This window comes from Polychytrium aggregatum (genome assembly GCF_025602895.1).
Source record: "Polychytrium aggregatum strain JEL109 chromosome Unknown BJ171scaffold_32, whole genome shotgun sequence".
Lineage (NCBI taxonomy): Eukaryota > Fungi > Chytridiomycota > Chytridiomycetes > Polychytriales > Polychytrium > Polychytrium aggregatum.
The window spans coordinates 195,892-218,276 of record NW_026516234.1 but is presented as its reverse complement, the minus strand read 5'-3'; the positions used below and the strand labels follow the sequence as shown (position 1 = coordinate 218,276).

At 57.8% G+C, this 22,385-nt stretch overlaps 8 protein-coding genes across 8 annotated transcripts; 3 read left to right on the top strand and 5 right to left on the bottom strand.

Annotated features, from left to right (window-relative positions):
* Positions 1–996: 996 nt before the first annotated feature.
* Positions 997–5,743, bottom strand: BJ171DRAFT_514730 (uncharacterized protein; the record flags this gene model as incomplete). Its single annotated transcript, XM_053111861.1, has 8 exons — positions 5,711–5,743; positions 5,349–5,522; positions 5,107–5,165; positions 4,680–4,880; positions 4,448–4,581; positions 4,105–4,269; positions 3,507–3,950; positions 997–3,429 (listed from the first exon to the last, which is right to left on the bottom strand). Coding segments are annotated over exons 2-8 (3,579 nt in total), but the record flags the coding sequence as incomplete, so codon positions are not given.
* A 310-nt stretch (positions 5,744–6,053) lies between these two features.
* Positions 6,054–7,054, top strand: BJ171DRAFT_584240 (uncharacterized protein; the record flags this gene model as incomplete). The annotated part of the gene is made up of 4 exons (XM_053114296.1): positions 6,054–6,089; positions 6,170–6,453; positions 6,627–6,779; positions 6,958–7,054. 4 exons carry the CDS (start codon positions 6,054–6,056, stop codon positions 7,052–7,054), a joined length of 570 nt encoding a protein of 189 aa, XP_052964413.1.
* A 463-nt stretch (positions 7,055–7,517) lies between these two features.
* BJ171DRAFT_584239 (uncharacterized protein) lies at positions 7,518–8,821 on the top strand (the record flags this gene model as incomplete). The annotated part of the gene is made up of 4 exons (XM_053114295.1): positions 7,518–7,542; positions 7,695–7,916; positions 8,122–8,190; positions 8,433–8,821. The coding sequence occupies 4 exons, from the start codon at positions 7,518–7,520 to the stop codon at positions 8,819–8,821; spliced, it is 705 nt and encodes a 234-aa protein (XP_052964412.1).
* Positions 8,714–13,484, bottom strand: BJ171DRAFT_183131 (SDA1-domain-containing protein). The gene is made up of 16 exons (XM_053106097.1): positions 13,217–13,484; positions 12,973–13,011; positions 12,696–12,850; positions 12,338–12,509; positions 12,056–12,111; positions 11,800–11,926; positions 11,541–11,639; positions 11,399–11,468; positions 10,940–11,249; positions 10,641–10,818; positions 10,235–10,502; positions 9,878–10,155; positions 9,480–9,704; positions 9,285–9,356; positions 9,099–9,185; positions 8,714–8,983 (listed from the first exon to the last, which is right to left on the bottom strand). The coding sequence occupies exons 1-16, from the start codon at positions 13,373–13,375 to the stop codon at positions 8,939–8,941; spliced, it is 2,340 nt and encodes a 779-aa protein (XP_052964411.1). The 5' UTR covers positions 13,376–13,484; the 3' UTR covers positions 8,714–8,938.
* Positions 13,485–13,628: 144 nt separating this feature from the next.
* BJ171DRAFT_183115 (kinase-like domain-containing protein) lies at positions 13,629–15,711 on the top strand. The gene is made up of 7 exons (XM_053106096.1): positions 13,629–14,123; positions 14,258–14,451; positions 14,552–14,658; positions 14,830–14,929; positions 15,035–15,067; positions 15,240–15,421; positions 15,541–15,711. Exons 1-7 carry the CDS (start codon positions 13,843–13,845, stop codon positions 15,610–15,612), a joined length of 969 nt encoding a protein of 322 aa, XP_052964410.1. The 5' UTR covers positions 13,629–13,842; the 3' UTR covers positions 15,613–15,711.
* BJ171DRAFT_514724 (uncharacterized protein) lies at positions 15,446–17,162 on the bottom strand. The gene is made up of 5 exons (XM_053111860.1): positions 16,944–17,162; positions 16,786–16,826; positions 16,539–16,681; positions 16,148–16,392; positions 15,446–16,026 (listed from the first exon to the last, which is right to left on the bottom strand). Exons 1-5 carry the CDS (start codon positions 17,135–17,137, stop codon positions 15,810–15,812), a joined length of 840 nt encoding a protein of 279 aa, XP_052964409.1. The 5' UTR covers positions 17,138–17,162; the 3' UTR covers positions 15,446–15,809.
* A 400-nt stretch (positions 17,163–17,562) lies between these two features.
* On the bottom strand, positions 17,563–19,092 carry BJ171DRAFT_461484 (uncharacterized protein; the record flags this gene model as incomplete). The annotated part of the gene is made up of 3 exons (XM_053108482.1): positions 17,563–18,403; positions 18,559–18,663; positions 18,889–19,092. The coding sequence occupies 3 exons, from the start codon at positions 19,090–19,092 to the stop codon at positions 17,816–17,818; spliced, it is 897 nt and encodes a 298-aa protein (XP_052964408.1). The 3' UTR covers positions 17,563–17,815.
* Positions 19,093–20,794: 1,702 nt separating this feature from the next.
* On the bottom strand, positions 20,795–22,336 carry BJ171DRAFT_514722 (CybS-domain-containing protein). The gene is made up of 3 exons (XM_053111859.1): positions 22,001–22,336; positions 21,808–21,846; positions 20,795–21,635 (listed from the first exon to the last, which is right to left on the bottom strand). Exons 1-3 carry the CDS (start codon positions 22,107–22,109, stop codon positions 21,283–21,285), a joined length of 501 nt encoding a protein of 166 aa, XP_052964407.1. The 5' UTR covers positions 22,110–22,336; the 3' UTR covers positions 20,795–21,282.
* Positions 22,337–22,385: the final 49 nt, after the last annotated feature.

The window sequence follows — 22,385 nt, the reverse complement described above, 5'->3', positions numbered from 1 at the left end:
CCTCTCGCCATCCCACATCCACTGACTCCACACCGCCCATCAGCAGTGGCCCCCGTGCCCAGGTCTGAGTCCGGTCAAGAATGATGCAACGGGGCTGTCTCCTCTTGAGAGCGGGCTTGCGATCGAGCCAAGTCTTGCGACGGGACTCAAGAAGCCATTGTCGCAGGCGCTCCTAGAAAGGCCGACGGGGGGTTGGGTGTCCCAGAGCCTCCCCGTCTCGCTCTTGAGCATCATCAGCACCGGCATGGGATGGAAGCGTGGGCCCAGATGCCGGCAATTTGACAAGATGCTCGAAGAAAACTCGAGCTGCCAAAGAGCGAGCGCGGGACGGAGGCGGTTTTGTTGGCGCCGACGCCGTGGCGCAGCCTGGCGGATCGAGCCACCGATCAGCGGCTCGAGTGTGGTGCGCAGCATGATCGACCTGCGCAGTCCCCTCGTGATGTCGCATCAATACTGTATTGTAGGTGCAACAAATCGAAACACATGTGCCTCCTGAAAAATGCAGCCTCCCTAGAATTCATCGTCGAGTCCGCCCTCCACTCCATTCCCACGGGCGAGTCCAAGAACGACCACGATTCGGCACACCAAGGGAGAGTTGTTGGCCTCGGAGAAGACCCCCGAACCGGATCTCCGGTCGACTCAACGTCGACCTCGATTCGCAAGCTTGGATTTGGCGGGAGCGACCTTGCGGCCACCCTGCGACATGTTCGGGCCGGCCGAGAACGGATTGTTGACGACCGCAGGCGGGGCAGCTCCTCCGCCCATCGGAGGCAATCCGAACGCAAGAGGCTGAGAGGCTTGTGTGGTCGCCCCAAAGGAGAAGGCGTTGCTGGCCGGCTGTCCCATTGAGCTGTCGGTCGCACCAAAGGCCGGGGCTGGGTTGGCAGGGGCACCAAAAGTAAAGTTTGATGTCGCGGTGGCAGCTTGTCCGAACTGGAAACCAGAGCCGGGGGGTGCGGTAGCGCCAAACACTGAAGCTGGAGCCACAGCCGCCGGAGCTGGTGCAGCTGGTGCAGCCTGAGCACCAAAGACGCCAGGAGCCGATGCTGGCGCAGACGAGCCGAAGCCAAAGGAAAAGGGCTGGGCACCGCCAGGAGCACCACCAGGAGCGCCGCCAAAGGCCGGAGCAGCGCTTGGAGTAGCATCCATGCTGTTGGCTGCGGCGCCATTGTTTGCGCTCCCGAAAAGATTAGCGGCGCCGAATGCCGGGGCAGGCGCGGCCGAGGTGTTTGAGGACCCAAACGAACCAAAGCCGGTGTTGCCTGTAGGCTGGCTGCCGAAGGAGCCGAATCCAGTAGCTGGAGCAGCTGCGGAGGCCAACGGCTGGCTTCCAAATCCAAAGGACGTGGCCGGAGAGGTGTTCATGCTCGAGGAATCTGCTCCAAATGTAAAGCTCGAGTTGGCAGCGGGAGTGACGGGGGTGGAGGATGCCATGGCACCGCCGGCCCCACCAAACGAAAATCCGCCTGGAGGGTTGCTGGCACCAGTTGGAGCCGAGCCGACACTGCCAAAGCCGGTCGGTTGTGTCTGGGCCGGGGCGGCAGCAGCTCCAGTGGACATGGGAGCTCCGAGAGCAAAGGATGGTGCTGAAGCCGGGGCCGCGGTCGCCGCAGGCACGCTGGATCCAAACGTAAAGTTGCTAGCAGATGAGGCAGTGCCACCAAAGGAAAAGCTTGATGCAGGAGGGGCCGAGGTTGCTGCAGGAGTTGATCCAAATGCAGGAATCGCTGGCGCAGAAGCCGCAGGAGCAGTAGGTGCTGCCGGTGTCGTCGATGAGCCAAAGCCGGTCGAGGCAGTGGATCCAAACATGATTGGGGCGCTGGTACTTGCACCAAAGGTCGGTGCAGGTGTCACCGCGCCAAAAAGCGAGGTCGGAGGAGGCGCTGTTGTCGACGCCAAAGTCGCTGTTGGGCCAGCTCCAAAGCTGAATGCACCTGGGGCAGGAGATCCTGATCCGAAAGCAAAGCTCAAAGGCGCCGGAGCCGCTGACGCTGCCGCAGCGGCAGTGGTAGTGATGGTAGTAGCGAAGGCAGCGGGGGTAGTAGCAGTGGGGGTAGCGCCTGGGCCGCTCGCACTAGACTCGAAGGGTTTGGTGAACCCGAAGGACTGTGCGATCGCTGGGAGGCCCGCGCCCGCAGCGGATGGTGTAGTTGACGCAGTAGGCAATGGCACAACAGGCGCAGGCACTGCAGTCGGAGCGATAGAGGCTCCCTGGGCAGGCACTGCGGTAGCCGCAGGGAGGGTGGCTGCAGTGCTTGCAACTGAGGCGGGGGTCGAGTCAACGGGGACCAAAGTGGTCGCTGGGGGAGCAAATGACCCAAACAACGAAGGGGTTGGCGTACTCGCGCTGGCAGCGGCCGGGATACTCGCCGGAATGCTGTTCGAAGCTGTGGTCGTGCTTGGTGTGGTGAAAAATGAGAATCCTGAAGTCGGGACGGCAGTCTCGGGGGTCTTGGGCTTCTCCGCTGGCACCGACGACGCTGCTGGCGGGGGCGTGAAGCTGATGGTTGGAATCGAGATTGCCGGCTTGGGATCTGGTGTCGAGGAAATCCCCGCAAACGAGAAGCCGGTGGCTTTGGGCTCTTCGGGTTTCTTGGGAGGCTCAGCGGCACTTGAGAAAGCTATGGCGGATTCTGTGGTTGTGGTCGTGCCAAAGGCGAAGGGTTTTGACGGCTCGTTGCTGCCAAATGCAGAAGTCGTCCCAGCCGATGTGGTCGCGTTGAAGTTGAAGGACACCGGCGCACTATCCTTCAGCTTTTCGGCTACAGCCAATGACACAGAGGATGTGGCTGGGGACGAGGTAGTGGGAGCAGCAAAGATGCTACCGGGAGAGGTCAGAGCCTTGTCATCAGGCTTTGACAGAGGTGGGGCTGCAAACAAGCTTGGCTTCGGAGGCTCCTCCGCAGCTTTGACGCTCTCAGGCTTGTCGCTCGGAAGGCCAAATGAAAATGCGGGTGTTGTGGCGGCGGATGAGGAAGCGGCGGACTGAAGCTCGCCCTGAGTCGACAGAGGAGTTGCCGTGGCCGCCGAAAGAGTCTCGGGGGACGGTGTCGACTCCTCGCCAAACGCAAACGTAACTTTGTGCCTGATCTTCTCGGGCACCTGCTCAGACCGCTTGATGCCCTCCAGATCAAGCCGGACTTCGCGTCGGCTCTCGCCAGTCTCGCTTGTGTTGGCAGCAGCAATTTCCAGGGCCTTGGCAAGAATGCGGTTGGTCTCATCGTCGGTCAGAAGCCGCTTCAGGGCCGACTGCTTGGGGACACTGGGGCTGCTGGTCGAGGCTTTCGGCGTGCTGGGTCGCAGCTTCAGACGGCCGCTGGCGGGCGAGGACGAGATCTTTGTCTTCATAGGTGTCTGCGAGACAACACGGAGTGGAGTTTTGGACACCAACGCAGAGCGGTCGACATTGCGGCGCTTGATGGGCGTGCCCTGGTGGAAATCGTGTTGGGTGGGTCAAAAGCCAGACATTGCTCCGTCAACGAGCAGCACCAAGGGAAAGCACTTACATTTCGTGTGTTCTCGTCATTCTCCTCATCATCTTCGATCATGAAGCGCTTGCGTAGATCGCCAGGTTTCTGCGCCGAGCGCACGGGCGGGACAGATGGCATCCTAGCATCGTTGCTGGAGCCTCGTTGGAGCTGAGGACGAGTCTCTGGGGTGGCTCTGAACTCTGCGGGGTTGGCAAACAGCTCGCTCTGGACATCGCCTTCACGCTCCTCCTCTTCTTCCTCCTCGTCACTGTAAAAGTCGCGCTTGACCATGACTGACTTGGCGAGGGGCGAACCAACATATTCGCGAGTGACTGAGACTCGAACGCGCGGCTGTTCGGAAGGCCGCGAGAGATGGCGGGGCAGGTTTGGAATGGGCCGCTCCGTCTCAGCCTCTGCCTTTGGAGCCGGGGCCGATGTCGCAGCCTGAGGAACATACTCGCGCTGAGGTTTGGAGATGGTCTGCGGAGAGTGAGGCGGATGAGCGATTCGGCAAAGACATTTGGCACAATACGTCAAGCCAGCGGTTTTCGGTGCTGGGCGATGCGATACATCCAAAACGATCAATGGAAGCAGCCTCGACGGGTAATATGACAGGCTGGCTCACGGCACCCACCAAAGGAGCCTCCCGAGGCTTCATATCGACGTGGACCCTCATATCATCAAGATCATCGGCGCGCCTCTGTCGTTTTGTGGCAGGGAAGGGGAGGCTGTAGTCGATGCGGTTAATGGCGGTCATTGGCACTCGCTCGCCGTCGATGAAAATGTATCCAGGGTCATCCTACATGATGGGTTGCAAGGAGCAGTTTGGGTCAGAAGACGAATGTCAGTGTAGGAAAGGGACGTTGAATGCGAGCCTGGTGCCCAGGGCTGCTCGTCGACACCACAAACAGCGTCGTCTTCGTGCCCTGTGCAATTGGAGATTGGATATGTAGGCTCCGGGCCGAACGCCAGCGTACCTCGTCTTCCAGGAGGATGCGGCGTTTGCTGAAGGGGGATTGTTCGTTGTCGTTGCCGGGGTGTCGATCCGCTGGACGCAGCGTATGACGGGGCTCAGGCTGCTGTTCCGCGGGCTCTGCCGGATATCGGATGCCTAGGGATCGACAGGGGTAGAGGATCCACAAATGTGAGGACGCTGGGGATCCGGGTGCTCTGCCGACACGAGATCCATCCAAGCACTGCGATATTTACGGTCTCGGTATTCCACTTTCGGGTTGGGGCGGGCGACCTGTGGTTTGTATTGAGAATCAACAGGCTGGTTCGGGGGCGGGTTGGGCTGAAGTTTGGTGGTTCGCCCGTCGTCAACGCCGTGTCGGAATCGGAAGGATGAGTTGCCCTCGTTGATGAAATCCAGCGGAGGCTGACGACTGGTTCGCGAGGACCGACTGACACCTGGGGGTGTTTGGGGGAATCGAGAAGCGTTGACGGCCGAGTCAGCGAGCGATCGACCAAGCAGCCGAGCGGCGCGGGTGAACAGTGTCAGCGACGGAGCAAGAGAGAGAGATCAAGGCGCCCATTGCAAAGAATCGGCCTCGGCGATTTTTTGCTGGGTCCGTATCGTGCTGTGTTGCTCTCGGAGAAATTGCACAAAGTCGCTGGGCCCAGCAGAGCGCCCTACCGTTGCGTGCCGAGCTCTGCTGCTGAACAACGCCATAGCGATCGGCTTTCCGACGAGATCTGTGGGCCAGAAATGCAAACCATCACATCAGTGATCGATCAGTACCGCGGAACGGCTTCAACAGCGCAGAAATGCATGCATCACAGAGTATCGATCAGCTGAATCAGTGGCGATATGCGAGACAAAGAGCGAAAATAGCTGGGAATCGAAAAACGCAAAAGCGATGCGGATTGCAAACTGACACCATGCTGAGATACTCCTTTCGGGCCTTTGCTTTTTGCATGGTCGTCCATCCGTACACGGCGGCACTGACAGCACCAACCGCGGCCGTAGCCGCAAGAATGGCGGGCGTGCCGAGCGAAAACAGCGTGCCGATGTCGGCCATGATCAAGCCAATCGAAATCCAAGGACGAGCGCTGGACGATTCGGTGGAGAAGGGAAGCAATTCGGAGCCGTGAGACGGATTGCAGGCAGAGGCCGCCGCGGACGAGGCCAGGGGCGACACAGCAAGCGCGGCGGCTGACTTTGGTGGCGGTGGCGGGGTCTGGCACGAGACACCGGGCGCAATCGCAGCACACAGCAGCACAGAGCAGGGCAAACGTACCCACGGAACAGACGAGATGACACCGGCCGATGGATGCAAGGAAGAGAGCAGAAACCGAAACGGCCGGACTCGAAGATCAGCGCGGCGTGTGTGTGTGGTGCGTGTTCTGTGCGTCTGTGTTCTGTGCACCGACATGCGCAGCAACTGCTTCTCAGCAACAATGTTTGCGCAGCATTCGGACAGCCGCGCGTCCATTGGCTGGCGCAAATCAATTCATTTCGCGGCCATCGCTCCCGGCAACGACGCGGCTGGCCCTGCTCTAGCCGGCCAGAACCCAGCCAGCCCCAAGTTGGCTGCCTCTGGCATCGGGTTGGCTGGCGATCAGCAGTAGCGACGATTGACCATGAGCTTCCCGATGCAATGCGCCGATACGGCGATGGTACGCCTGTGACATGGTAGCCATGGCTCGCAGCTGCGGCTGCGTTGTCTTGGTCAGCGGCGTCGTTCGGCTCGATGCAGCCCAGACCCAGATCTTGGCTGCAACACCGGCTGAGCCCCGCGGCCCCGACCCTTGCCTCCACCCCGATCATCTCCATCAACTCCATCAGCACCATCATCTCCATCCTCTCCATCATCTCCATCCTCTCGATCGCCACGAGCCTGCCCCCACCGCAAGACCTGCGCTGCCCGATTATGTCCCTGGAAGAGCAAAGCCCCGATACCCTCAAGCTCCTAAGCGACCATCTCATATCCTCTGTGGAAGGGGACGAGATGACGGCAATCCTCAAGACTCAGGAACGGATGTAGGCTTGAATGCATCGCAGATTGCGCCGCGTGGATCTGGCAAGCAGAGCTACCGTCGGCGATGGACGCACTGCCCTTGGAGCGATAAGCTTAGCGGGCTTCCGGCCGCTCTCGATGTCTGACAATGCATTCGGCTATGTGGCCACACGGCAATGCCCTTCGCACCATCCAGGAAGACCCAGCTTGCTCAAACCAACCATCACATGGAGTCGTTCAACAACTTCTCAGCCGCACGCTACGGCGACAACCTCAAGAGCCTCGAACAGTATGCCAAGCTTCTGAAGGATATGAAGGGAGACCTCGAAACGATCTTCCGGAGGATCCGGTGGGTTTCCTGTGTTGCTCGTCATGATATGTGGCCATAGCCGTTGTCCATCCCGAGTGGCCGTGGTCCTTGCGTATGATCGTCGTCAATAGCACGGAACTTGAGGACAGCATGTAGATCGCTTTTCGATAACACAGCCGCAAGTGGACAGCGAGATTCTGACTGTGCTGAGCTCCAGGAAAATCAAGGACAAGATGCAAGCCGAATATCCGACCGAATGGAGCACTGCAGCTTCGGCAATCAGCGAGACACAGCCTGCTCACGAGGATGCATGAACGCAATGTCGCTGCCGCAAATTCATACTGAATATCTCTCGATCATGAGGGAGCGATCCTTGTCCTGTTTCTGAATACACCCCCATCCGCCCAACGAGCACACGGCTCTGAGGCTCCGCCAGCGCTCAGGCAACACTTGATGCCCATGCTCGATGTGCTCGTGGGTGTCGCTCTCAGAGGCCAAGTCGCCTCATGCATCATTCGGTGGCATGTAGCATCTCATACCCGAGTATCGCCCCGCCGTCATCCAGCGCACCGACAGCCTCGCCACAGCGAGTCGGATTGGAGCCGCCGTCACCCCCGGCCATGACTCTCACCACCCAATCTGTTTACAGCACGGCCCTGGGCTTGCCGGCGCAACAAACCTCCGAAAGTGCGAGCATTCATCAGGCCGCCCAAGGAGGGCTCTTGGCCATCCAGACCTCACCCTCCCATCTGCTAGTGGACGCTACCATCCCCCAAAATGTACATTCTCATCAAGTACGGAGGTAATGCCAGCCCATTCCCACCCCGCTAAGAGCTCTCCAGAAACGGCCGAGTCTGCTATCTCGTGGGCTATCGCAGTCGGCTTCGATCCCGACTGCTCTGAGTCGCCGCATCGCTGCCCGGCCTGCTAATCGCTGTTAGCCCGACCCATTAGCCAACGAGGAGAAAATGGTCAATCCCAACTGCCTCAACCTCGTGATGCTGAATCATATCAAGCGGGTCTGCAAGCTCGATAACTTTCCGGATCCCATCGACCTTGCCTCCGACTCGGGCGAGGTCCTCGACTTGATCAGCAAACCCAAGGAGTATGCAAAGAACTTTATTACCCTGAGAAACACATACATTGCCGTCCGGGTGGTGCAAGTCGAAAAGGATGGTAAGTCCGGCCGAATCGGCAAATGGTTGCTTACAAAGTCGCCGGTGCCAGCGGTATGCTCTTGTCGCTGCCGGGCGGCATCGGAAGTATTGGATGGCATCGAGTTGTATTGGACGGCGTCAGATGGCGCTGTTCGTGAGATTACTCTCACAGGCCTTCTCCACGCACTAACGAGTTGACCTTTACTCCACCTTGCCCTTCGCAGACGACGCAGATGAGACTCAGCCAGCATACATTTCGCTGCTTGAGGGAACCGAAAAGATGAAGTTTACGGGTGAGCCTTGGTGTGCACAACCTTGGGCTATGCTCACTGTGCGGCTCCCAGTCGGACTCGTTGCAGCCGGACTTGAAGCCGGGCTGCTTCGACTGCCGAATCCAATTCCCACCGCTCCTCTGCCGCATGTCTCGCTCACGCTGTCGAACGGATGCTTTCCCACTTCATCTGGCACACAATATCCGATAACTGGGTCTCCAACCCAACGTCATCTGGCCAACCTCACCAACGGCCATCGGCAGTCCTCAATCCGACACAGCGGCGGACAAAGTACCGCGGTGGCGGCAGCAGCAGCATGATGTCGTCCATGGGCATTTCCACAACCGACTTCAGCGCCAGCAGCCTGGGCTCGCAGTTTGTTGGAAGCAGCGTCCTCGCCAGCGCCTCGAATATGGGTCTGCAGGGCAAGAAGCCCTCGCTCACACATGCACCCAATCTTGCGCCCGGAGCCGGCAAGCGTGGCGGAAACAACCTCCTCATGACGGCGACTCTCAACGCTGCAGCAGCGGCTGGAGGACCAACGCCCCCAGGTGGGCCTGGTCACAAGGCTGGCGGCAATCGGGCCCTGAGGCCACTCGACCTGAAGAAGGGCAGTCTGGGCTCCACAAACCTCATGCCTGGCAAGAGGTAGACGGCCCGACTGGCCGTTGGATCCGAGCGACGGCCCGGACGACAGACGCATTTGCATAATACCACGGTTGTATTCGAGCTCTGCATGGTTGGCGATGCTGGTGTTGCCACCTGCGCCTCAGTAACGGAGCTTCTGCTTCCGGATGTGCTCGCGAAGAACGTGCTGTTGACACAGGTCGAGTTCAGAAACGTGGGCCCGTATGTCAGCGGCGGCTGTTGCATGGCTTGACACGATGCAGGGAAATAGAACCGCACCAGCGAAGCGATGCAAAACCCACCTGTTTCTGGCTGAGCGAGCGCTTGGCCTTGCCTGCAACCGATCGCTTGTGGACCATCATGAGATAGTTTTTCTTCTTGGACTTTTCCTATAGCGGGTTGCATTGCCAGTATTCGTCGGCGAGTCAGCACAACTCAAAAGGGAGCTCAAATGTGCAAGCTTTGCTGACTGCTCCGCGTGCACTTACCCGGTTGGTCATACTGCCCTTCTCCTTCTTGCCCTTCTTCGAGCCGTACTTTTCTCGCCCTTCTCGTCCAGACTGCAAACAAATGCCATAAGGTGTGTTTTGGTGATTGAGTGGGTGGTCAGACTAAAGTGGATGACGAGCACCATGCAAGCAGCAGCAGACGCCACGAATCCGATGAGGAACTGTCGGCCTCACCTGGATACTCTTCATACGAGCTTCGTAGTCGTCCTTTCTCTTGATTCCGCTCATGATCGAGCGAACGTCCACCAGGTCCTTTTCGTCAGCATCGACATCGCTGTCGTCTTCGTCAATTTCGTCCTCGAAGCGCTTGCGGTTGGTGGGTCGAACTCCTGCCATCTTTTCGGCCTCTCTCTCCATGCGAAGCTCCTTCAGTCTGGCAAAGTCCTCGTCCGTGAGAATCTGCAATCGGGCCGAGCAGGAGGGTGAGATGGGTTGTGCGCTCGTGCTTCCGGAGTGCAAGACCACACGAGTCCAGCAGGGTCGCGGCGACTCCATGCGAATCTCGCTGGCATCAAGAAAGCACCGCCGCAGCGAAGGCCCCATTCAATGAACACTTTGACCATCACACATACTCGTTCAGCCGTGAGGCCAAGCTTCTTCGAGGACTTGGCATCCTTGTCGTCGAGCTCATCTGGTTCTGTAGAAACCTTCCTCTTCTTGCTGGCATCAGTTTTCTGGGATTTGGAGTCGGATCGAGCACTCTGCTTTGATGAAGTGGCTTCTTCTTGCTCATCATCCTCTTCTTCGTCCTCATTCTCCTCGTCATCTTCATCATCTTGGTCGTTCTCGTCGTCCTCGCCGTCTTCATCGTCCTCGTCGTCATTCGAGACAACTTCCCAATCTTCCCAGCCTGATGATTCAAGGCATCGGTAGTGAGAAACTGGCCCTCGACGCAGTGACTCCGCAAAGTGTGCTGTAGGTTAGCATACCTTCTCCAGGGTCGACATCTTCCTCGCCGCCGGCTTCGGACTCGACATCTTCCCAACCTTCGTCGTCGTCATCTTCATCTTCGGCAACCTCTTCTGCATCACTCTCGCCGCCGTCTTCGTCAATCTCCCACTCATCCCAGGCGCCGTCGTTATCGGATCCGTCGCCGGCGTTCTCCAAAAGATCAATTCCTTCAACGTCGGATGCCACACGGACTTCACCAAATTTGGGAGCCACAAAGTTCTTCATGCCCATTGTGGCGGCCTTGCCCTGATATGTGGTTCAGGAGTAAGCAGCCAGTAAGCAACACCGCAGCGTATGCTCTGGCTTTGGGATGGAGGGCCGTCGCCAGTGCCCTCGCCTGGCATATGGAGCACAGCCCAACAGAGCACAGTCGCTGGCACTTACCCGGTCTTTCTTCTTCAGCAGCTCAGGGTTGATCTCGCGGTACAGCCCAAGCAGAGAGCGAATGGCGATGCTGGGTCCCTTGTCTCGGTGCTTCTTGTAGTCGTCAACCAGCGACTGCAGCAGGGTCTCTGACATGGCCAATGGGCACCGCTGGCAAATCTCACGGAGACCGTTGAGGCTAGAGGCGCATCAGCAAATTGATCCTCTCGTACTGGAGCACGGCACACAAATCGGCTCGCCCCGCACCGCCCGTTATCAGAGCTGCTCTCCACTCGCCTATTTTCGGTCGACCGACTTACCCGGCTGTCACAACCTCGTTGGAGGAGTTGTTCCAAATAAAGTGGTTGGCGATGGCCTCGACCATGGGCGAGATGGCATCCGGCGGAACCATTTCATGAGAGCTCTGGGCAGCGTACGCCAGGATCTGTGTCACTTCGCGCTGGTGAGGCTGTAGATACGGAATCAGGTACTCGTAGAATCCAAGCAGGGTGAGCTTGTGGATTCCGATGAGTCGCGAGATCAAGTTCATAAACTGGAGGCGGAGTTCAAAGCGAAAGTAGGACTGCGACGTCGACGACTTGAGGCGAGAGAAGAGCTTCTCGGCAAAGCCTGATCAAGGACAGCAGCCACGACAGAGTCAGGTTGGATTCTGGGGAGATGCAATCAAGCTGCCTGATTGCCCGTCAGACCCGTCAGACCCGGACTCGGGTGTTGACTCTGCGGGACTCCAAGTACGACCGTAACAGCGAAGCATCTACCTTGGGGGTCGTTCAGCAAATGGAGAGCCGAGAAATTGAAGGACTCGTTTCTGCTTTTAGAGCGCTCTTTCTGCCGATGCCAGCGGCGGCGTTAATGTGACTGGATATCGCGGCCCGCTTCCACTAGCCATAGCACACTCACCTTCTTGATCGATGCCAGGGCTTTATCGACCTGGCCCTTGCGAGACTTCGTCTTCTTGTTGATTCGCTTCTGATGCAGCAGCTTGTCCATATCAACGTCCTGTAGGCCGTCATGTTCAAGGCGATGAGCAAAAGGAGCCAGCAATTCGCCCTATGCCGTCTCTGTGATGTATGCTACGCGCGATGCTCCAAAGCCTGCCGCGGCGAGTCCGACCAGGCCGCTTTGGCTGTGAATAATTCAGTGTGGCAACTCCACCGACCTCATTATCCGAATCCGGGGCCTCTTCTTTGTCCTTGCCCAGGAAAAAGTTGATTGCTGTGGCAGCAAGTTTGGACATGTTCGAGAGACAGGCTTCGGCGATGATGTTGACGGTCTTGGCATCATCCCTATCGAGGTGGATCGCAAGAGAGCGTTCCGGAAGGGAATGAGAAAGGCTTGCGCAAGCTCACGAAAGCAAGCCAGCTCGTACGTCTCTGATCGCGGTACACTCAGCCATGCCGACGAGCTCTGCGTACCACACATGCTTGATGTAAAGCTCGATCATGACATCGAGGGACTTTTTGGCAGCAACCTGCGGCAGAGGAGTTGGTGGTGAAGAGCATGCATGTGAGCAGATGTGCGTCGAACAACGAAACTTGACAAGTGGCGAAATATGCGTATTCTAATAGCCTCCACCACACCGGCTCTCAAATGCTCCTGATGTGCTCCTGATGTGCTCCTGATGTGCTCCTGATGCAGTTCAAGGTCGATGGGGAAGGAGTGAGTGTCGGATGCCTGCGACCAAGGATTTGGCGAACCTCGTTTGAGTCTTTGAGCATCGTGTACATAAAGTTCTGCAGAGTCTTGTTGAGCTTGTTGTTCTTGTGCTTTGCGTTGGCATTTTTGATATCGCTGACGATATGGTTGTGCAGTGTCTCTCGAAGCTGCTTGTCCTTGCAGCGGAACAGGGTAAAGAACAGCGACAGCAGGCTGGTTGATTTCGAAAGAAATGACAAGTGCTATCACTGTGAGTATGTCTATAGCGACAGGCGGAATTCAAGTATCGGGATAGCTCTGCATCATCGCGCACGTCTACTCGGAGCTTGACGACGAACATTCCTCCCTCAATCCGACGCCGAGTCTAGCACGCCCGACAGGACGCCAAGCAACAGATACCTGGTGGACGAGATCAGATCCTTGTTTCGCAAGAGCATGAGGGCCTGGACCATGGTTTTCCTGAGATCCGGGTGGATCTCTTGATAGTGGTTCGAAAGCAGATCCACGATTTTCTGCGGGAAGGTGGCACATTCCTTGGGATAGCACGACGACACCTAGATATCGATACTCACGGGATCAACACCTCGCGGTGGTCGCGGCTCGGCATAGTGCACGGACCCAGCCATCCAACAGAGATACTGCTTCGCATGAGAAACCAGCAGCCCAGGGTACGTACATGCGATAGGAAGGTTATGAGCTCCCCGAATTGCTTTGCCTGGGACGGGTGGGTCGGCGACAGAAGAATGCAGTATAAGCGCCGGCATCTTCAAAACAAATCCAAGTGTTCGCTGTGCCCGGACGACAATTGTCTCGGCAGCTGCATCAAGCCACTGCTGGTCGTGGCCACTCAGCCAACAACGGAGATCTGCAGGGCTAGCCAGCCAGCCCAGTCGCCCGGCACAAGACAAAGCCCACGATACCTCTTCGTCCGGTTTGAGGGCAAAGATGGCCAGGCCGGATTCAAAGTGCCGCCACTGCTGCAGAAACTCTTCCTTGTAGGATATGGGATCCCGCTTGACCAGGTTCTGCAGCTGCGGCAGGTTGGAGGCAATAAAGTCGGCGCGGTTCTTCTTAACCATGTCGGAACTCGGAGTCTCGTCGGTTGGATATGGGGCGTTCTCGGGTGCGAGTGAGACCGGCAGGAGTCGGTCGTGAGCTTGAGCGGCACCGAGTGGCGAAGACCAGAGCAGCCGAGCAGACAGAGCAGACAGAGCCAGGCGAGTCGATCGAGGGTTGTTGCTGGAACAGCCAAAAAAAAAAAGTGGATCGATCCGGCTGAGACGGCACAAACTCCGCCAACGCGCCGGCTCTCTGGAATCGCTTGCGAGGGCCCCAGGACAGAGGAGAGCTTCCGACAGGGCATCCTTGCGGCCCTCGGCGGTATCCTCGTTTCGCTGCTGCTCTTGTCCAAGGCTTAGGAGCGCTGTCGCCTTGTTTTTGGAGATCTCTCTCACAGACCATCTTGGCTTGATCACGCACTGGCTCGCGATCGAGTCAGCTCACAGATCAGTGCGATCATCTCCGACCTCTCCGACTCTCTCCATCGATGCTTGCCAAAACGCCCGACGTAGTGGTCCGGTCTCAAGGCATCATCAACATTCTGCCACATGCCGAGAGGATTTGGGATATATATGAACACCAAGGCGAGGCCGGCCGCGGAGTCTACGGCTCAGTGATCAAGGTCAAGCTCCGGGCCTCGACCGCCAAGGAGCCCGTTGTTTTTGCCATGAAGCGGACGTATCGCGACGAAGCGATCGCCGGAATCCCTCCAACGGCAATCAGAGAGATATCACTGCTGCAGGATCTCCGTCATCCAAATGTCATCAGGTAATGGTGGCATGGGCCCCCGTTTTGTTGCCGTGAGACGCTCCCATGCGCACCCAAGCACTATATCGCCATGCCGACTGCTTTCTGATCCATATCTGCGTTGCTACTCATCGTTGTTGTCTGAGCTGATTCAGGATCGAGAGAGTCTTTATTGCGCCAGAGTCGATTCTGGTTGTGATGGAGTATGCCGACACCGATCTGCAGAGATACATGGAAAAGATTGGCGGCCCGCTGGAGCCATGCGAGATCAAGACACTCACACGGCAGATGCTCGAGGGCATCAACTACTGCCACATGAACAGGACATATCACCGCGACTTGAAACCAGGTGAGTCGACAGCAGCCCGGGAGCGGGCCAATGGAGAGCAGCTTGGGCTTCTCTCTAATTGAGGTATTTGCTCTGATTCGATCGTGTCCCATCGGCGCAGCCAATATTCTCTTACAGCGCTGCGACGGAAAGCATGTCCTCAAGATTGCGGATTTTGGTCTCAGCCGACAGTTCAGCTACCCTCTGTCGCAAAAGCACACGCCATGTGTAGGTGATCAGCGACTTGCTTGGGTAGCTCACACATAAAACCGGGAACCAGGAAGGCATCCGTACCATCGAACCGGAAGCTGCATCTGGTGGGCAGTGGGCAGTGGGCGACGGACTGAACGAGCTCACCGATGAACAGCCAGCACGTTGTAACCCGCATGATGCAACCAGGTCGTTACCATGCTGTATCGGGCACCCGAGGTCTTTCTTGGTGCCGCTGAGCAACAAACCTATGCCCTGGACATGTGGTCTGTTGGCTGCATCTTTGCCGGTAGGTCTGTCCAGCACTCTACGGGATCAGCACGAGATCCCCATGGATGTGCGGTGTTGTGGACTGCAATGATGTGCCCCTCATCCCCAAGCGCTTTCTCCACAGAAATGTTCAAGGGGAAGCCGATCTTTGAAGGAGGTGCGCTCCGGGCCACGAAAGTGCAACTACTGGCTTGATTGAGCTGATGGCATGCGAGTCGAGCTGCATCTCGATGCGATCGCAATCGATGTAGATGCGATCGAGAGTGATCCGGTCTTGTTCGCAAGGATTTCTCACGCATTGTGTCTGCCGACTACGCTCCTCTCCGCAGAGACGAGCGAATTCGGCATCATCCTTAATATCTTTCTCCAAACAGTGGGCGCATCGCCCGACATACGAAACCTGGGCGAGAAAGGACAGCAGATCTGGACTGCTCTGGACAAGAAGCGAACCAAGCCGCATCCGCTTTCGGACCTGGAAGATGTGCCGCCAGGAGCCATAGACCTGATGATGGTAAGGATACTCTCTGTCATTGACCTGATGATGGCCGGGACGCTCTCTGCCATCGACAGAGCCGAGTACAGACACTGATCCTGGTATCACATTTGTGGTTTCCGACACCATCCGGACAGAAAATGCTGGCCCTCAATCCTCAGAAGCGCATTACTGCCCATGGTGCTTTGCAGCATCCTTTTCTTCTCTAGTCAAAGCCAGAGTCCAAAACTACAAGTGTGATTGCACTGGAGACCTGCCATCGGCACCAATCCGGTCTACTGACTCTGTTCTACTGCTTCGAAACAATGTGGATAATGGCGGCGATATCGGGACGAGTATGCTGATGTCGAGGGATCGTGTAGCCGCGAGGAAAGCGTGGCAGAGACGGAGGCCGTTCCTCCCGGCGCTACAGGATCTCGGGTGATGACGTCAATGCAGGCTCGGGTGCATTCTCCCAGATCAATACATCTATCGCATCCATTGATGACGGCCGGAAGAAGTGAAAGCTGAGGTTGTTGAAGACGTCGTTGTCGTGGAAGTTTGACGGTAGCGCCACCTCCGTTGTATGCGCTTGGATTGTTTTGATGAACGGTCCTTCCGCCGCGAGCTTTGAGTCGAGTGATCTACCAATGCGGGCGGGGGTCAGTGCGCACTACTGGAAGTCCAATGGCTAGCCAACGGCAAGAGTCGGGAGGAGAGGGGCGATCTGTAGACCGCCGCTATGCTCCGATCTGGGACACTCACGAGCAGCAGTACATGTCGAAGCTGTTTCCGATGATGGCGATGTTTGTGAGGCTGGATGCTCCCCAGTTGGCCCACAGAACGTTGTTGTAGAGAGCAGCGCCGCAGTGCGGCATATAAAAGAGTGTCGGTCGGCTGACGGTGCGCTTGCCCCTTTCGTTCGTGTCGATGACGGTCAGGTTGAAGTGATCGGCAATGGCCCGGTCCATCTCTGACATGATGGGGTCGAAGATGTAAAGATGGCGGAACTGAAGGCCGGCCAAGCCAAGCGAGGATGTCAGCGAAACCAACAAACGCACAGCAGATAATGAGGCAGGCGTCGGGGAAGACCTACTTCATTGGGAACAAGCACGATGCAAGTCCTTCGGGACACGCAACCGGCAGCAGCACTCACGCTATAAATCTCGTGCAGCAACAGACAGAGGGCGAATTGGAGCTGCGATATCCGCGATCCAGCGAGCGATCCGATGCCATAGCAGACAATGTCGAGGTCCCCGCTGCTGCTCCGAAAGGCTTTCATCTCGGTTGCCACCGAGTCTGGAAGGGCGGGTGAGTTGGTGGATGAATGCAAGGCGGTGGAGCGGGAAGGCAGCAGCAACCATGCTCCCTGTCGCTGCAGAGATGTGCCGCAGGACACATACCCATTGCCTGCTGGAAGAATGGGCTCCTTGCGAGCAGAGACCTATTGGCGACAGGGCACACGATGCGATCGCCATCGGTATCAGTGAGAGAGAGGGGCATCAGCAGCAGCGAAACGGCAGGAGAGAGGCCAAAACGGAGCAGCACCGGCGATCCGTACCGCTTCTCTTCGACGGCATCGAGAATGCCCTTCTTAACGCTTTCGGGGTCCTTTGGTTGGTTCTGTCGTGTCGAGACGTTTCTATACTGGATCGTGTTGCTGCTGCTGCCGGGACGGGCCCTGCCGCTGGGCTTTGATCCGGGCTTGCTGGACTTGCGTCCTTTTCGAACGAGCGCGAATCCGTCGTCTTCCATCGCTGCCAGATCAGATCAGGGAGGCCGTCCAAGCGGGTCTGGCAGGATCGTTCGTCCTCGTTTCTTCTGCACTCTGTGCAACACCGCGTATGATTCGTGAGACAACGAGTGGCCCATGATTTCGTGCTCACCTGATGGGCAGGACTCATGCAGACAAGCCGGGTGAGGGCCAGACTCGGCGAGCGGGAGTCTGAGTGTCCCAGAGACAAGGGCTCGTAGCGTATACGCCACGGCAATACCCGGCGTTGCTGCTGCTGCTGCTCTGAGGCATGTTGGAACAACAATCTATGTATTTGGGGGGCACCAGGGAAGGATGCAGAATCAAAGGGAATGGATGAGGAGGGGGGACTGGATCAAACTCGGCCGACCTGCTGGCCGGCCCAACAACAAAACGAATGACTCCTCCCAAAAAGAAACGTAGAATATGCCTTGTGCTTGCCGCACAGCAATGGTCATCGGCGCTTTGTCAAGCCGCTGCCGCTAATCACCATCCCAGCGGGTTTGCAGATGGTTCGCAAGCTACTCGACTCGTGCTCGACCAGGGCGCCATGTGTTCGCCCGAGAGTGTGCACCGGCACCTGTATCTCGAGACGCTCGTTCCGGTATCCAACGGCCACTGTGCTCATCCCTGGGCTGCCAAGGGTGACAGGCGCTTGGCTCCCATCGTCCGACGGAAATCTACCAGCTCTCAAAGATGCTGTCGTCGTGGTTGAGGTTGTCGCCGCACGGATAATCGGGATTGGCGCTGTCGGAAAAGTCCAGGTCGTCGATGCTGATCTCCTCCTTGGGGTCATCCTTGGCGGCGGCGACGTTGAAGGATGACTTGGAAGTGACTTGGAACGGTGGGCGAGCACCACCGCAGTCGACCACAGCCCAGTCCACGCCGATGAACCACGGATGGGACTTGAGGTCCTTGGCATCGCTCTTGGATCCCAAGCGCTTCAGGGGGTTGGCGGCGAGCAGCCCCTTCAGGATATCCCGGATCGGCCCCACAGGGACGTGTACCGGCCACTTGATCTGTCCCCCCAGGATCTTCTCGAAGCTCTCCTTGCTAGTCTCGCCCTGGAAGGGTGCGTATCCCGAGATCATTTCGAAGATCAGGATCCCGCACGCCCACCAATCGACTGCAGCTGTGTAGTCCTTCCGCAGGATCATTTCTGGCGCCATGTAGCTCGGTGTGCCGCAAAACGAGTTTGCAGAGGTGCCCATCTTTGCAAAGCCGAAGTCCGTGAGCTTGATGTGTCCTTGTTCGGTAACAAGGATGTTCTAAGGATGGGGCAGGTGGTTGGAAGGGAATTGGAGCGGGAGGAGGTGCAACAAATCAACAGTCAGAGTCGTCGATCCGGATGGTGCTGTAGTTGTCGTCGCTGCTGAGTCGACGGCCGCTCGCCGTGCAGCGAGCATATCGGCGCCCCTCCTACCTCGGGCTTCAGGTCTCGGTAGATTGTCTGATGTGCCGAATGGATGTACCCCAGCGCACAAATCACTTCGGCAGCATAAAACCGGGCCTTGGGCTCCTCGAATCGCTGCGTGATGAGGGAGAGACACATCAAGATTGGTTGCGAGCACTTGCACCTGAGACGGGAGACATTTGGTGGTGCACACAACGCTGAAGCAGGGTAGTTGAGCAAGAACGACACACGTGAAGACCACTACAGGCCTCATGCTGCAGCACACTTCAAAAAAGAAAAAATCGACTCTGGGACTCGAGAGGAACGATTGCGGGGTTAGGACACAGAAACATCGCCTACTGTTTGCTCGTGCAGATACTGGTACAAGTCACCGCCGGGGACAAATTCGAGAATCAAGTACAAGTGCTTGAGATCTTGAAAGGCGCCGTAACACTGGACTATCAGGGGGTGATGCAGCTTGGAAATGATCTTGCGTTCTTGCAGCACATGCCGCTCCTGGTTCCACTCCAGAACCTGTCGCTTGCACATGACCTTGACTGCCATAGGTACTGGTGTCTCCTCCAGTTTGCTGGTGGATGGCAGTGCGGTCGAGAGAGAGCTAGTAAGGGTCTGGTGCGATGGATTGGGTGAGGCCAAGGATGTGGGATGCTGCAGCACGGTCAGGACGTGATGTTGCATGTGTCGCGGCAGAGACGAGTGTGGAACTGGGTTGGATTCCACAAACAACGATGGAGGAGGAAGACCGTCCGTAGCAGAAGTAGTAGTGGTAGTAGTGGTAGTAGTAGTGGTAGCAGTAGTGGTAGGAGTGGTAGCAGTCGTAGTAGTAGCATCAGAGGCAGCAGAGGCGGGCTTCCTCTTGGAGCAGAGAAGCACTCTCGAGAAGGCACCCGATCCCAGGAGCTTCTGCAGATGCAGGTCGTGGATTGTCGGGGGCGGGCCGCTTGGTGGGAACGGCACATATGAGTTTGTGATTGCCAGAGCCCCGATGCTTGCCCGACGCATGCCCGAGGTTGGCAGTGATAGCGAGCGACTGCGAGTTTGCCGAGCGGGAATGGGCTGCGTCAGAAGGTCGGAGGAGTCTTGGGTTGAGGCGGACGAGTTGAAGCGCGGAAGGTCACCCACGAATGAGTTGACGGAGGTACTCGATCCCGTCTTGGTGAGGTTGGTCTCGAGAGCTGTGTCAAACCCATCGAGCTGGACTTCGCCGTCCACCATGATATTGGGGATCTCAATCGAGGGCGAGGTGCCCATCTCGAGCGTCGAGGGATCGAGTTCTGGCGGCTTGAACTGCGAGATGTGGGGCGAGGTGAGGCGGTTGCGGATGCGCATACTGGAGCCGAACGGGCTCTTGACGAGATGGACAAAGCTTTGGACGAAGCTCTTCTTTCGGACGTGGCGCAAGGTGCCGTCGGGAGTGGTGAGCAAGTGCGAGTGGCTTTCGCTCGATTTCATCGAGATGACCGGGTGGCTGCTCTCTGGGGGCAGGGTCGCTACCGACGGCATTCCTGCCTCGGCCGTGAGCCTGGCTCCTGAACTGGCATGCCGGGTGAGGACACCTCTCCCGCCGGGTCGATTGGCGGTCGAGCTCCGCGCCGAAGGCCTGATATCTGTGAGCGGCGCATTCGACTTTGTCGGTTCGTCGACGCGGATGCCGGTGAGGCTCGATGAGACGCTCGAGTGATTGCTGCCGTTGGCATCCTTCTTGGGCAAATGTATCTCGCTCTGGGCCGAGGCAGCGCCGGTTGTGGCGCTCCGGTGTCTGGGCTTGGCGACGCTCTCGTCGCTGCCAGAGAGCGATTTCTTTTTCTGGCCCAGAAACGACTTGCTCCTTATGACCTTTTGAAAAACTGACAGTTCTTTCATTTGCTATGCATTGCCGAGACGGACGCGACGGGCGGGGGCGTGGATCTGTCCGGCCAGGGGGCTGTGGCAGATTCTGGTGGAGGACGGGGCTCGCTCGACAGGTGGGCTGGAGGACTGTGGGCTGGGAGAGGGGCAGCCGGCAGTGGAGAGAGTGACAGGGGAGCTGTGGGGAAGGAAAGTGCGTGGATGCGAGCGTGGGAAAGTAGAGGATGGCAGCCTCGTTGGCGACAACCAAGGGGACGACCCAGGCGACTGCTCAGCACCAGGTTTGTGTCGACAAAGAGACGATGGGCGACCAACAAGTGCCACCGCATCATCAAGGCTGCTCGACTCCCCCCCCCGCCGAATCAGACGAGTGGTTGAGCATTGGCGGAGCCAAGGGCAGGGACGCAGGTCGAATTCTTGAACAAAGGCGCGGCCCGAGACAATGCAGCAGAACCAGCAGAAGCGACAACAGCGACAGAAACGACACAAGCGACGGAATTCGAGACTCGGCCCTCAATCAGCCGGAGATTGGCCCAACTGCCGCCCGGACAAAAACAGCGCAAGTGCACAACAGATCCATCTCGATCGAGCTCTGCCTCCAGGTCACTCGCAGCCATCGGGAGATCATCGGCGGCCTCGAGTGGGATAGCCAAAGCCTGTCAAGTGAATGCGGCTGCCTGTGTGCGCTCGACTTTCACATGCTCGAGCAAAGCCGCGAGCAACGGCACCGACAGTCGTTTGGCAGAGTCCATCGATGTGATCGAGCGACGGATGCATCTCATCGGGGCCAAAAGCGCTCGCCAGAACCATCTGTCCACTCGTTGCGAGATCATCCGGTTCGATGCCAAAAGAAAGAGAGTGGTCGTCGACTTTATTGCGACGGGCTTAGAGCTTTCCGGTCCAGAGGCGCTTGACAAAGGCAGTCAGGCCGACGTCGTTGGTGTTGAACTGGTAGCATCCATAGAGAGCCAGACCGGTGCCGATACGCAGACCCCAAGTGGCCAGGATGTTGAGGACCTTGGTGCGGCGAGCGGGGAGATAGTCGACGATGACCGAGTCCAGGCCAAGGTGGATGTGGAGGGGGATGACGACACCGAGGGCGAAATCGATGAGGGCGTTGGGGCCAACGACGGCGGCAGCACCGAGGAGGGGAACCGAGACGATCGAGAGGGCACGCTCAAAGTTCCAGTGGTAGGAGCCGCTGATGCGCGACTTGTGCTCGATCTCGGTGGCAGCGCCTGGTGGATATTAGGACAGTAGACGTCAGCGGACGGATCGACAGTGCTGGATCCAGCGACGGCGATGGCGATGGTGCATGGGCAGAGGATGAAGGCGGGTAAGGCCGCTCATATGCCGACCAACCACCGGGACGAAGCTATTCTACGAAACTCAGGGGCCAGAGAGGCTTACTGTTGGAGGCACTGGACTTTTCAAAGAGGTTCACGCGAGCTGGATGGAGTATAGAGGATCAGCAGTGGACTTTGGCATCGATATGGTCTGCTGCTAGCATCTTCACCCCCCCCCGGCGCATGTCCGGCCATGCTGCGTGAAGCGAGTCAGCGCCATCGCAGAACATGGCTGCTGCAGCCGGCCCAACGCTTACCAGAGTGGAAAGTGGCAGCGACATGGCGAGGGGCATAAAAGGCAGCGGGCGAGACGGCCGTGAAACGGGCCGAGGCTCTGGCGCACTGCAGTCCAACGCGGTTGATCATGGTGAAGACTGGGAGAAGATGATGTGCAAGTGGAGGAGGGGTAACAGGGAACCACGAGACAAGGCAAAGGTTGCTGCTTCGTGCTTCTGATGCTTCTGATGCTTCTGATGCTTTGGTGCTTCTGATGCGTCTGGCTCTGCTGCTGCTGCTTTTGTTGCTGCTGCTTCGGAGATATGCCCGCTGTGTTCTCGTCAAGGCCAAGGCGCCGTATCGAGCGAAAAAGAAGGACAAACCGAGTACGGCGCCCGGCAAGCGGCCGAGTGGCAAGGCCAATAT

Excerpts from the sequence above, each read along its gene's own strand:
- BJ171DRAFT_183115 (XM_053106096.1), top strand. The coding sequence starts at position 13,843 with ATGCTTGCCAAAACGCCCGACGTAGTGGTCCGGTCTCAAGGCATCATC. Across the intron at positions 14,124-14,257 it reads CGTCATCCAAATGTCATCAG|GATCGAGAGAGTCTTTATTG; the intron begins GTAATGGTGGCA and ends GAGCTGATTCAG. Across the intron at positions 14,659-14,829 it reads CGCAAAAGCACACGCCATGT|GTCGTTACCATGCTGTATCG; the intron begins GTAGGTGATCAG and ends TGATGCAACCAG.
- BJ171DRAFT_514722 (XM_053111859.1), bottom strand. The coding sequence starts at position 22,109 with ATGATCAACCGCGTTGGACTGCAGTGCGCCAGAGCCTCGGCCCGTTTC. Across the intron at positions 21,847-22,000 it reads CGCTGCCACTTTCCACTCTG|CTCGCGTGAACCTCTTTGAA; the intron begins GTAAGCGTTGGG and ends TACTCCATCCAG. Across the intron at positions 21,636-21,807 it reads AAAGTCCAGTGCCTCCAACA|GCGCTGCCACCGAGATCGAG; the intron begins GTAAGCCTCTCT and ends AATATCCACCAG.
- BJ171DRAFT_514724 (XM_053111860.1), bottom strand. The coding sequence starts at position 17,137 with ATGGAAGACGACGGATTCGCGCTCGTTCGAAAAGGACGCAAGTCCAGC. Across the intron at positions 16,393-16,538 it reads TGCTGCACGAGATTTATAGC|TTCCGCCATCTTTACATCTT; the intron begins GTGAGTGCTGCT and ends GCCGGCCTTCAG. Across the intron at positions 16,027-16,147 it reads TTCGACATGTACTGCTGCTC|ATCACTCGACTCAAAGCTCG; the intron begins GTGAGTGTCCCA and ends CCGCATTGGTAG.
- BJ171DRAFT_183131 (XM_053106097.1), bottom strand. The coding sequence starts at position 13,375 with ATGGTTAAGAAGAACCGCGCCGACTTTATTGCCTCCAACCTGCCGCAG. Across the intron at positions 13,012-13,216 it reads CCCTCAAACCGGACGAAGAG|GCAAAGCAATTCGGGGAGCT; the intron begins GTATCGTGGGCT and ends CACCCGTCCCAG. Across the intron at positions 12,510-12,695 it reads GATCTGATCTCGTCCACCAG|CCTGCTGTCGCTGTTCTTTA; the intron begins GTATCTGTTGCT and ends GAAATCAACCAG.